General features: G+C 42.1%; 1 protein-coding gene across 1 annotated transcript in view; it reads left to right on the plus strand.

The window, feature by feature from the left end:
- The window catches only part of SHC3 (SHC adaptor protein 3), a 59,060-nt gene that overhangs the window by 45,356 nt on the left and 817 nt on the right, over positions 1–12,887 (plus strand). Inside the window, exons 7-11 of the mRNA XM_009281639.1 lie at positions 4,054–4,180; positions 5,326–5,479; positions 6,446–6,542; positions 7,730–7,924; positions 10,147–10,442. Of these exons, the coding sequence (XP_009279914.1) occupies positions 4,054–4,180; positions 5,326–5,479; positions 6,446–6,542; positions 7,730–7,924; positions 10,147–10,442 (869 nt within the window). The remainder of the gene's footprint in view (positions 1–4,053; positions 4,181–5,325; positions 5,480–6,445; positions 6,543–7,729; positions 7,925–10,146; positions 10,443–12,887) is intronic.

Raw genomic sequence — 12,887 nt, forward strand, 5'->3', positions numbered from 1 at the left:
CCAAAAAAAAAAAAAATGCAGCCCAATAAAAAGATTGCCTTTGACAGAGTCATGGAAAGATTGTGTAGCAATAAGGAACAGCCATGTGCAAATTGGTTCTCAAACTTGGAACAGGTCTTGCCTGTAGTTCATCTCCAAATATCACTTGGATTTTCTTCATCTCTTAAATCAAACACTTGCCTTACTTGGCTGCGTGAGCTTCTAGGCAACAGCTAACTCTTACCTACACCCAATCACTATGCAAGAACTAAGCAGTCCTCTGATTAAGTCCTCCGATGAGGTGGCTGAATCTGTTAGGTCTTCTCAGTACATGCCTAATTCTTCCTGGCATAAGCAGATCCTTTATCAAATACGGAGCTTTCGAGCCAGCTTGCTGGAGGCTGTAATCCTCTTTCTCAGTGAAGTTTTATTCAAGGTTGTATTGCTTTATGAGCGATCAGTCAGGAACAGGGAACCTCTTGCTGATTGTCTTCAAAGACTAAGAACCAGTTCAGATTCTCAAAAATAAAAGTAAATTATAAAAAGTGTAAATTACAGTCTGAAATAATAGGTGTAGAAAACATTCCTGCTTGTAATGCAGAAAGCATCATTAGGTCTTAATGCTAGATACAAAGTATTGTATGATGTACCTGAGAATCTATTTATTATTCATAGATTCATAGAAAAAAAAAGACTAGCTCCAAAAAAAGACTCAAGTACTTCCAACAGGATTTCTGCAGAATTCAGACACTTTAACTCCAAAATGCCGACCCTACAAACCCTGAGCTGCCACCTTACCGTGGGCACAACTAATTCAATAGCTTCCGTATTTTGTCACCTTTAATGATCTTAGGTACCTCAAGAATCTGTTGTGTCCATTTGCAGAGATGTCCAGACTTGAGAGCATTAGCTTGTAAATAATACCTGCACTAAACATAGTAATATGCTGAATCTTAGTGAAACACCTAGAAAATTTATGGGGAGTGGGAGGTAAGGAGATAGTCCAGTTCTTTGCCATGCTTGCTATGTTCCAACATCATGTGTCCCCCATTAGAAAGGCTCTGGCATCAGACTGTAGGCTGTGTGGTGCAGACCTGCTCTCCACCCCTCCTGCTTTAGCAGTACCCTTTTGCTAAACCAGAGACTGATTTAGTTGTACTGAGAGATCTCAGTGGCAATGTAGTGAACCAGCATCGCAGACCAGACATTTGCACTGTAGGATTTGGAGGAGCCCTGTGCTCTGTTTTCTGTTCCTGTGTGAGTGGATTCTATATAAAAACTGTTTCATGGACTATGCTCCTTATATCTAAGTTGAATGTGTTTAGCCGCAGCTTCCTGTCACCGTTCTTTGTTGAGCTAATCTATCCTAGATTGAGGAGTCATCTAAGCACCTGGTATTGTCTTCCTGTGGTGTATTTAGTCCAAGTAATTTCTCAGTTTTCTTTAGGAAAGGTTTGACAGAGTGAACCCTGTAGGTCTCCAGCTGCAGTGCACATCCTCCATCCTTCAGATAATTTCTGTTCCTCCTCCTTTCATTTTTCTGCATTTTTTTAAAAGGTAGATGATGCCTGTTATTGTTTGGAGTAATCCAGTATTAATGTCAGCAGTCAGTCCTACAGAGGACGCACCTTCCTATTCTTACTTGCTTTTGTCCTTGTCATTAGCTGGTTTCTCATAGGCCCTTTTTGCTGCAGTGAAGCACTGTTATCTCATGTGAAATTCTTTCATGCTGTGATCTTTAAACCTTCTGCATTACAGCTTTCCATGGGAGCTTTCCCCAGTTGTGTGTGTATATCAGTGGTTTGCAGATCAGTGACTGTATGTGACCAGTATTAAAACACATTTTTGAAAAAGGTCTAGTTTACCAAGGGATCTGGATTGCCCTCTTTCACCATCTCTGGCTACTCTGTCAGTCTTTGTGTTATCTGCAAATTACTTTAGAAGTGAGTCTGAATTTACTTCTGTATCTAGTGAAAATGTTACTGCTGCTGTTACTGACACTAGCACTGATGCTGTAGTATAGCTTTCACTTGCATATTAGACTAATTTCTTCCCAAGGATGGAAAAGCTCTCTTCATGCTTTATATTCTGGATCTAGCAAGCTAAAGGCTGTCTGTCTTCTGCTGTAACATTCACAAGAAATCATCTCTGTGTGAGCCAAACCTTCCCAACCTTTTACAAGAAGCACATCTCCTACCTGCTGAAAGTCCATTCACGTATCCAAGGAAACAGGTTACTCATTATGTCACCTACCGAAACTACTTAATGACTCATGCTTCATTTCAGCTCCAGACAGGTTTAGCAGTGAGCAATGTAGCCTCTTTAAATCCCCGCTCTAGTTATAGAGTGCGAAAATTATAGCTTTGTTTGGCCTAACTACTTTTGGTCCACATTCACGGAGATAAGTCTGCACCTTATCTGGGGGCTGACTGTTCACTGCCGCCAGCAGTGGCGCAGAAGGGGTAAACAGCAAATATCCTGCTGCTGGCCAGGGATGTCTACCTCTGTCTTTGAACACATGGAGGTCCTGTTTTTGGCTGCTGAATCCACTTTCAACATGCAGCTAAGGACATTTCCCCTGAATCAGGCATTGCCTCAGCATGCTTGTTGGCACAGCAGATGCTATAAGAAGAGAGCATCACTGGATCTGTTTAGCAGGGCAGCACTGTGACTGGTGCCATCTCATGCTGCGTGAGGTGCTGCTGCTGCTGAGGGAGAGACAGCTTGGTGCCCTGGTCATTCTGTACCTGCATAACTGCAGGTTTCTTGGCCCTTTATTCTGGCCTCTTCAGAAGTCTGTCCGGCAGATCAGCCTCTGAGAAGTCATTGCTAAACCTCCTTAGTCTTCCTATATTGCTTTAACTAAAATTATGTCACACAAATGTCATGACCAACCCTTATTTGTAGGACATTGGCATCCAAAGCACTTGATTCCACTGAGGTGGACACTACCTGGGTGTATACTAAAATGCAGTTTTTCAGCTGAAGAATTTACATTGAGGTTATTAAAGCAGTCAGTAACCTTGAACAAGGTCCCACTGTAGTGTGGCAGGGCTTGGAAAAGAACCAGAGTTTCACATCCAATCCAGGCTCTAGCCAGTAGACCATGTGTTTGTCCAGCACTTAATATGGAAAATGAACTTGCCTGGGCTTTTCTGAATATCATCAAGGTGTTGTTCATTCAGACCTTTAGCTTCCAGCTCTTAACACCCATCTACGTTCCTGCAGTGTTAGGTGAAATCTTCACGAGTTCGCCTGTTTATGTTGTCGCATAAGATGATACCTCCAAGCCACTCTCTGATTTAAAACTGGGACGGATTTGGCTGCTCAGACAGCTGATAAAGGTTTCTCGGTCTCCCATAGGAAGAGAGCTTGTGTTGCCAGCCTCCCTCCTTACTGCCTCTGTCACAGTGGGTTCAGAGAGGTGGCGCATGGGGGAGTGCCGGAGTTAACTGGGGTCCTGGCTCTGTGCTCCCCAGTGATCCCCCAGTTTGCTGGGAGTGTCTTCATACAGACAAGTGGGAAAAGGTACCAGCCCTCTGTATTACTGGAATTGGATCAGGGCCCAGGATCTAGGAAGTATCCTAGTCACTGCTCCTCCCTCAGCCTGTAATTTGGGAAATTCTGGAAATTCAAAGGAAGTGAACAGCTTGCAAACTTGGGGTGATTAGCGGAGATAAAATTGAGGAAAGCAAAGAAAGCTTTTTTTGTTGTTACCATCTGTTAGTATTTTTATAATCTCAACTTAAAGCTCAGAATTCTCAATAATCTCTTGCATTCAGGTAATAACAAGTGAAATTTTATGAGATTTCCTGTCTGTATGGACTTGTTAAAATTGTGGAACTGATTTGTGGTCTTGCCTCTTGCAGTTACACACCACAGCAATTTTATTTAACCTTTAAAAAGACCCCATTGGCTGAAATTCACTGTGCCAGAATTGGGTTTTATTGAAATGTGCACACCATGAATAGGGCAACTATGCCTGACATGTAGGTGTTTTGTCATAGGTCAGTGCATCCCACCATAACATAAACAATGATTTGCATGTGCATGTGTCAAATCTTTTTCATTTAGCTTGTCATATACTGGAATGCTGTGATGGCCTGGCCCAGGATGTCATCAGCACCATAGGGCAAGCGTTTGAGCTTCGATTTAAGCAATACTTGCAGTGCCCCTCTAAGATACCTACCTTCCATGATAGGTAAGTACGGTTGCAGAAGACTGCTAAAGGATATTCTTTAGCTTTGTATTTATTTAATAAAATGTGCTGTGGACAAAGTTGCTGGAGACGAACAGGATTTAAATACTTTGAAAAGAGATTTCTGCTGAATTAGCAAAGCAGGGTTTGTCTAATGAATATGAAAGGAGCACAGTCATTTTAAAAGAATGGGATAAATATGGATTTCACAGTGGACTTCCTGAAATGATCATGCTTTTTCTGTTGTAGTTAGTAGGCAGTGTTGGATGGCCAAGAATGGATGTTATTTGTGGCATTTCCTCATAGTTTTTACTGTTATAGCGGTAAATCTGTCAATTTAGATGAAGTGAGCTAGAGTTGCTGGGCTTCCAAAATGACTAGTGATGGTTCACTATTTCTGATATTAGCCAGGGTGAAATTTTTAGGAATGTGATGTATTATACAGAGGCTTTGACTGCATTGTTCTCTGGAGGATACAAAATCTGTCTGCTTGTGTAGGTTTAAAAGGCTGGGATATAGCATTCTGTTTTCTTTAGTGAGCTGTGTCATGGGTTGCTATATGCTTGCTAACATTAGTATAAATCCCAGTGAGCTGGTACCCTGTCTAATCTCTTATATCAGAGTAAAATGAGTGTATGGTGACTATAAAATGCTACTATCCTAATCTGGAAGCATTCTGTACTCACTTTAGACTTGTGTAAACGACTGTTAAATGTAGACTGAAACCACAGATACGATCTCTTGATTTTGTGAAGTTCTTCCAGATCTATATTGGTGATAGAGCAGCCATAATTAAAGACAAAGTTTTAAGGCTTAGTCAATCAATCAAGTAATAATATTACAAATGCTACTGTAAGGTTAAATAAAATTGTTTGTTAATGCAGTTTATAGTGTTTTTTAAAGCTAAGTAAAAACATCCTTTACTCAGCATGAAGAATTTCGTCCATTGCAAAGGAGGTTTAGATCAAGTTTATCTAAACAGAGCGGGTCTGCTGCATGATCCATCATTGCTTTCTGACTTATAATAGTAGCTGAATTGTCAAAATAATATGCAATGGTGATCCCCTGACAGGCAGTCTTAACATGCTGCAAGTATCTGTAAGTGCTTTGCAAGCGAGGGGCAAAATAAAGTACACACTTTCTTACAGGATGCAGAGTTTTGATGAGCCATGGATGGAAGAAGATAACGAGGCAACAGAACATCCCTATTACAACAACATCCCAAATAAAATGCCCCCCCCTGGCGGCTTCATTGATGCCAGGCTCAAAGCAAGACTTCCCACTGCTGCAGATACAGCTCAGGTCAGTGCAATTGCATCTCTGCCCTCCTGCTGATGGATCAAAAATTTTTAGAAAATGTGTATTTTAAGGTGGATGCATTGGGACCAATTATAGCTTACAGCCCTTCATGTGTGGCCAGTTTCCTTTTGAATGGGCATTGAAGATCTAGGGGGCAACAAATTAGGCAGGTTCAGAACAAACAGCAGTTGAGCTCCTCATGGTGTTAAAAGATTACACAGGTTCAAGGAAGAGAAATCCACTGAGGGTTACTGCATTTGTAGAAACCATGTCTGCTTCGGAGAGCATCAAATAGTGCACACTACTGGGAAGGATTTGGTGCAGAGCTGTTATAACAATCTAGTGCAGTCATTACTAACAGTTCATTATGTTAATAGCTCAGCAGCGATCAGTATTCAGCCAGGTTCCTAGGTAGGTTTTTCACCTCACGTTGAACTGAGGTCAGCTCAGATATTTCTACCAGCATTGCTGTTAGAAGTTTGACTGCAGTATCAACGTAGCCACCTAAGAGGAGTTTTCAGATCTAGCACAGCTCTGCTTAAATCCAGAGAGGCCTTATCTGTAGACAACATCCTCCCTTCAGTACCTGAGTGTGTCCCCTGGTACCAATGTGAGTTTTTCAGCTCATGCTTTGGAGGGTGCTGGGGGTGTCTTCTGGTCCCTGGTGTGTTTCTGCGGAATGCTTTTCTGACATAGTTTGTCAGGGCTTGCTATGTGGAGATGATGTATCATTTGGGATTGCAGGGGTTAATAAAAGCAGGAAGCAGGGAAGTTTACATGAAGGTCACCAGTAATATCTTACTCCTACACAAATGCATTTGTGAGATATATATTCTGACACCATGATGAATCGGAAATGAAGAGTGGGAGTACACAGAATACAGCCAAGGAAATTGTCAGAGCCACTCATAATATATCTGAGCATTTTAAAGGTAATTGAAAATTTCTTTGCACATGTGTCCATTCCAGTCTGCAGCAGGAGTGGGAGGAGAGCAAACCTATTACCAGAGTCGTCACTTAGGAGACAAATTCAGTGAAGACTGGCATCATGGGCCTGTTAAGCAAGGTGAGTTTTGCTAGTTTTAGCTGTAATACTGCAGGAGGTCTTGGGTGGGCAAAGCATGTGAAAGTCTGATGCCTCAAAGTCTTAAGGCTTCTTTGAGAATAACATATTCCTGTAGCGTGCCCATCTTTGTATGGTGAAGTTTTCCTACCTGCAGTATGATTTTGCTGGGCTGTGAGGCTGTATTGGAGTAGCAGAGGTAAGAAGTTTCATCTTTAAAGGTAATGAAGCTGTAGCAAATCTAGTGGGAAAAGCTAGTTTCTTCCTAGGATGCTGTGTGAAAAAATAGTAGCAAGTAAAGGCACTTGCAATTGGCTTTTTTATGCAGTCTTCATACGGAGCTTTTGGTATTGATTGATTTCTGGGAAGCAAGACCTGATGAACTGCACTTTGTTGATATATTTGTCTGAATTTTAGTGTTGATATCAGTGAAAAGCATTTGGTAACTACCTCTGGATAAATTATCAAATGCACACCTTCATAAAATCTTATCTTTTGCAGAGCAGTTCATAAACAGAGTTGCCCCAAACCTTCAGCTATCTAGCTTGCCATGGTATTTAAAGGCAGGCTGCCTGGTCTGTTCTGAAACTCTGACCCACTGGGGTATGCAAGATGGAGTTTCCAAAGGAAGAGCCTAAAGTCAGAAGTTTTTTTTCAAATGTGGAGCAATGCATGTGTTTGCACATGACCTCTGCTCCACAAATAACAAATAATGCATATTGTTCTTGTTGTTGTTGTCCATGAATTTTAAGCAAATCACATCAAAACATATGTGTGAAATTTCACCCCTTCCACCTTTATGTGACAGCTTTACTGCGTTTCTGGGGACACTTTCTTTTCAAATGCCAGACTATGTTATCTGTTGTTAATCTGCACAGATTTGAGGATTTTATTCCATTTCCTCCTCTTGTGACTCTGCAACTGAATATCAGTTTTGAAACAGACAGTCTTTATTTATAAAATTTTCCTTTCCTCCTGAATAATACTCCCCTCCCCAAACCCTCACCGAAACACAGTTCTGAATCCATTCATCAACATTTTTTTTCTACTAGATCCTGCAGTTATTGACTTTACATCCCATTCCAGGGAATTTTAAACCTGTGGTGATGGGGTGTGATGTTATTTGGTCATTATAACAACACTGTTCTGTCAAATACAAAAAAGAAGAAAAAAAGTCTTGCATTTTCTAGGATCTCTGGATATTTGTAGTATGCCGGAAGGGAAATCACAAGTAACCCCAACAGCAGAGATACCAACATACGTAAACACCCAGCATATAAATACAGAAGCTCTATTGGCACTTCAGGCAGATGCTGAAAGTACCTTCAGTGGAACAACAGATGATACCAAAGAGAGCAGCCCAGGAAAAGATCTGTTTGACATGAGTGAGTTCCCTTCCTATTCACTCCCTTTCTAACAAATGACCCAATATGTTTATGCATTAGGTCTGTATAAAAATAATTTTTAAATTCTCCAAATTTTAGTATTCCTGGTGGAGTTATGGTGAATTTTGGAGTTGGCGGTGGTTTCATATCTGACCAAGTTAAAATAAGGGTGGCCAAAGAATTGAAGCTAGTTTGTAGTATATCTGAGTTAAGCTGAGTTTTGCAGCCTGTGTTATCCTTAGCATCACAGGCAACTACGTCAGGAGTAAAATAAGTCAGGAGGCTTGTCATACAGGAAAGTGAATGAGTGAATGGCCGGAGCATTAGCTCCAGCCTGTCCTGCGAATATGTTACTAGGAAGTCAACGCATACTACAAAAACCCTGTGCAACAAGGAAGCTGGGAGGGAAATTGAAAGGCTGAGATATCCCTTGCTCTGCATAGGCCTACTATCCTATCTAGCTATCTGTTCCAACTTTGAAGTCAGCTTTTCCAAAATCACAATCATAGCCATAGCCGTAAAACAGTGGCTTAAGCATCAGTCATAATTTGATGATGGTGCTACCAATACACACTGTTTTCAGCCTTGAAGAGATACTTAACAGGAAATATGGGGAAAGCAGTTTGGTAAACAGAAAATTTTCTTTGTTTTTCTACTCTTCCTACCTCCAATCAATTGCTGACCCATGATTTACTTAATTCCATTCACATAATTAAGAGGCAGTGAGACAAAGCAGTTGGTGCCTATATGTTATTTGTAAAAGAACGTATCTACATTTCTGTTATCTCAGTGTACATAAAACTGTCTTCCTGGCATGTTTTTGCTGAGATATGGCTCTATTTCCACAGCTTAGGGAGATTTGGGACTGAAAGAAAGGGGGAGGGCAGAAAGTTGAGGGAGTATATATCTGTGAATATATATCTGAAATGAGAAAATTCTGCTGTCTGAAATCAGGGATGTTAACCTTGATTTCTAATATGCTGTGACCTTAAAACATGCACATGCTTACCTCTATTTTATACACATTCTTTTCCTAAAAATAGGGAAAACTGATTGCTCATCTTCCAGCCTTCATTAATCTTTATTAACCATTGGATCATTGGGGAAAAGTCAACTAGCCCTAAGTTAGTGGTTTGTCAAGCTAAACGTGTTGGGCTTTGTGCAGACTGCAATGTAGCGAAGACATATATAAGCTGGTTTTAAGAATTAGCTGAGGTATCAACAAGCTGTGACAGCACAGTATTTACCCTATTTCTCTGAGCTAAACTAACCCCTCTGTGGCCCCATGCAAACATAGCTATGTACTCCTCGCATCTGAGCAGTCTGTTTAGAGCTGGTGTATTGCTTCACGGTACTGCTCTGCAGATGTCCTTTAGTAAGTCTAGTGGGCACAGAACAGTATCTCTTTTTAATATGCACTAGTTGGCCCGATGAAGGTCTTGCAAGGGAAAAGAGCTTCCAATAGGTCAGTACAGCATATAATGAAGCACGCACTGACCTATTTACTATTTCTGTAAGGCTGTTGGGATCTGTAATGACACAACTTTCCATTCCACTCTACAGAAAGTAACAGAGTTCAGGATTTAGCTGAGGTTTAAAAGATGCTTCCCTGAGGCTGATTTCAGCTAGGTAAATCATGGTAAAGGTGTTAGCCTGTGTCTATGTTGCAAAGTCCTCTTCCTAGCTGGAGGCTAGGGGTAGGCTGAGTGATAATGGTGACTGATCCCTTCTAGACATACCCTTGGGATGGAGACTCAGTAATGGATAATTTTTAAATGAATATGTTGCTTGAAGAGAGACCAGATATGAGTATAATGACATTGGGTACCCATATTATGCAATTTATTTGAAATGAAACTGTCTGATGTAGCTGGCAAGAGAAAAGGAGAGCTTTGCTCGGTACCAGGGCATATAAATGCAACTGTTGACAATAGCCATTACTGAAATAAAATCACTACCTTTCGAAAGCTCCTGCCAAGGTTCGCTCTGATTTTTATCAGCATCTTTCTGCGTATAACATACATTTTTAACATATTACACTCCTTGGTCTTAATATAATCCATAAATCAGTAGGCCTAGCAGTACATCTTCCCTCAGTTTTTTCATAAAGATAAACGGAAGTGGCTATAACACAAAATAAATCCAATTAAAAATGACTGGAATATCACCATTTTGTAACATGATTTACCTCTGAATGAACTTGCCCTTGTTTCTATTTCTAGAACCATTTGAAGATGCCCTCAAGAACCAAACAGCTGAGGCTGCGTTGAGTAAATCCACCTCCACTGGATGCACCAGTCCTCTTTTATCCAGAGCAGCTGACTGGACTGTAGCCGAAGAGTTGAGTATAGAGCCGTGGTATCAAGGAGAGATGAGCAGGAAAGAAGCAGAACAGCTGTTAAAGAAATGTGGAGACTTCCTTGTGAGGAAGAGTACCACGAATCCTGGCTCCTATGTGCTAACAGGCATGCACAATGGACAAGCCAAGCATCTTCTTTTGGTGGACCCAGAAGGAACTGTAAGTGCTGACTCCTCAGTAGTACAGGAGGTTTCTGACTCCACATTTTCTCTAACTGTGTTTAATCTTGTTTACAGCTTATTCACAACTGATCATAAGTGCAGCCTCATATCTCTAATATGCCATCATATCTCTAATTCTCTTCCTGATGCCTAGCAGAAGACCCACTGCATGACTTCTGCACGTTGCAGGGAACCTTAGGGACCTGATTCCCCAGCAAGGTCAAGCTTTGGCCACTGCAGTACTGTCTTAGTCAAAAGTGCAGCTAAGCCACTTCTTTAGCCTTCCTGCTGAGAAGCTGCTGGTGGCTATGCAAGTTCAGCCAGCCTGTGTGCTGGCAATTTCCACATGACCTCTCTGTCAGCCAGGATATGGACTAGGCCCTCCATGTTTTCCTGCACGTAAGCCCAGGAGACAATTGGGGTAAACCTGCTCCATCTCTTTGCTGCACAGGATGCATCCCTTAGCGGACGAAGGGACCCTCCTAGCAGCAGGATGGAGAGGGCAAGGGAGCTCCAGTTTTCTGCAGCTGTCCTGTCCTGCTTCTGGGGAGGCTTAGTCTCGTCTGAGAGAATGAAAGCATTGCCATACATTTTATTCTTGACTCCTGACAGCTGAGAGTGGGCAACTCCTCTTCCTCTGTAAAGTACAACGTTAGATGACAAGCCCCAAAGTAAATGAGAAACTCCTGTCAAGGAGTTGGCCTGTTGGCATCTCTTTCAGCTGAGAAACCTGCAGCAGGCCAGCCGAATTATGCCTGGATTACATCCAGTCTGTAATGTTGCAATGAGGAATGCCCATGGTACTTGTTGTAATTACATTGGCCACATGAGGGCAGTCGAAGAATGGTTTTGCACTTTTTAGGTGCCAACCGCCTAGTCCTGGGCTTGACCGGGACACCAGCCTGGGGAACTGGCCCTACGCCTCTTGGGGGGCGGCCTCCTTGGCTAAACTTTTGCCAGCAGTTTTGTGACTCCTGCAGCAAGGCCCCCTAGTTCTCCCTTCAACATAAACCCACAAATAGCTCTTACAGGCTACTGCAAGGAAAATGCTGCTGTGTGATGTGGCAAGCGCAGGGATGCTATGTCCCACCGGGAGCTCTGCTGCTCTGCTGACTGGCATGGAGTGTTTAGACCTGACTCCCAGGTAATTTTCCTCCTGTAGGCAAAGGACAGAGGCCCCCCATCTTTTCTGCACTGCCTTTAAGAGCAGCACTAATTTGCTGACCTCCTTGCATAGGCACCTGCTTGTTCTCTGCACCCATCCCCTCCCTCAGCCTACTTGTGATGTGCCATCATGGCCCAAATGGCTCTGAAGCTCCTTGCTCAGGAGGGACCGCTTGATAACAACAGCTTTTCTGCAGCTGTATTTATGTTAGCTGTGCTGTCTATATGATTTGTGGGATCCTGACACAGCTCCTCAGCAGGCGTATTTGCAACTTGTCAGGGTGGCGAATCGTCAGTAAAATGCCAGTGTGTGGCCAGCCGCAGCAGCATGCCAGCAGCTTGCATTTCTTCCGCGTGGCCTCAGCGTGATTATTTGTAAAAATCGATTCACACGAAGGCTGCTTGAAAATTCATTTCACACACAAATTACTCAGTGACATATTATAGCTCTTAAGGGTGTGTTTTCAGAGCAGAGTTAACTGTCCAGTTGCTTCTGCTCTCATCCAGCTGACAAGAAAAAAAAAAAAATCTCTAGTTCAGGTAAGGGATGTTTAAAATGGAGGACTCCAGGATTTTTGCTGGATGTAGAATTAGGGCTTGAACTCTTGTGATGGCAGAGCGTATTGCTTATGGTGAGAAAACTCTCAGCTAGGTTGAATGGACTGAAAATGTGTTAATCTGAATACAGATAAGGAAAGTTACTGCTGTTTTAAATGTATCTTTCCATTTTGAAAATATAGCTTTGAATAATTACAGAAAGTGATGTTTCAAAGCAGTATGTTTCAGAAATCGGGAGAGCCTGTTGGTTTTCTTCAGTGACGCAGCTACATGCGGACCGAGCAGACAGCACCATTTGCCATCAACATTGTTTGTTTGGTTTTTTACTCCGTGACATTCTGTGCTAAGTTTCTAGCAGTTTTGCCAGAACTTAATGATGAAGACTGAAATATTTCAAGGGAGGTGCCCACCACAGCATAAGCTCGCTTTGGAAAGTTTTAACAAAAGTTGTGCTCTGTTTCTGAGAAAAGTTCACGGAAAATAGATGACATGCCTCACTTCAGAGCGGTGTTCACAGGCTTTTGTTTGAGGCAGTGCAGAGCCATCCCAATACAAAGCTTTACTGCACCGTGACATTCACATGAGAGGACCTCAGCTCTGCCTATGGAAGCTGTATGCCTAACTCATTTTAAACATAGGAAGGAAATGTTTTGTGAAGATGTGGTTAATTGGAGATTGTTTTGTAATATAGATTAGTTTTTGGCCTGTCCTGATTTTTGAC

This window comes from Aptenodytes forsteri, unplaced genomic scaffold, assembly GCF_000699145.1.
Source record: "Aptenodytes forsteri isolate BGI_AS27 unplaced genomic scaffold, ASM69914v1 Scaffold220, whole genome shotgun sequence".
Classification (NCBI taxonomy): Eukaryota; Metazoa; Chordata; class Aves; order Sphenisciformes; family Spheniscidae; genus Aptenodytes; species Aptenodytes forsteri.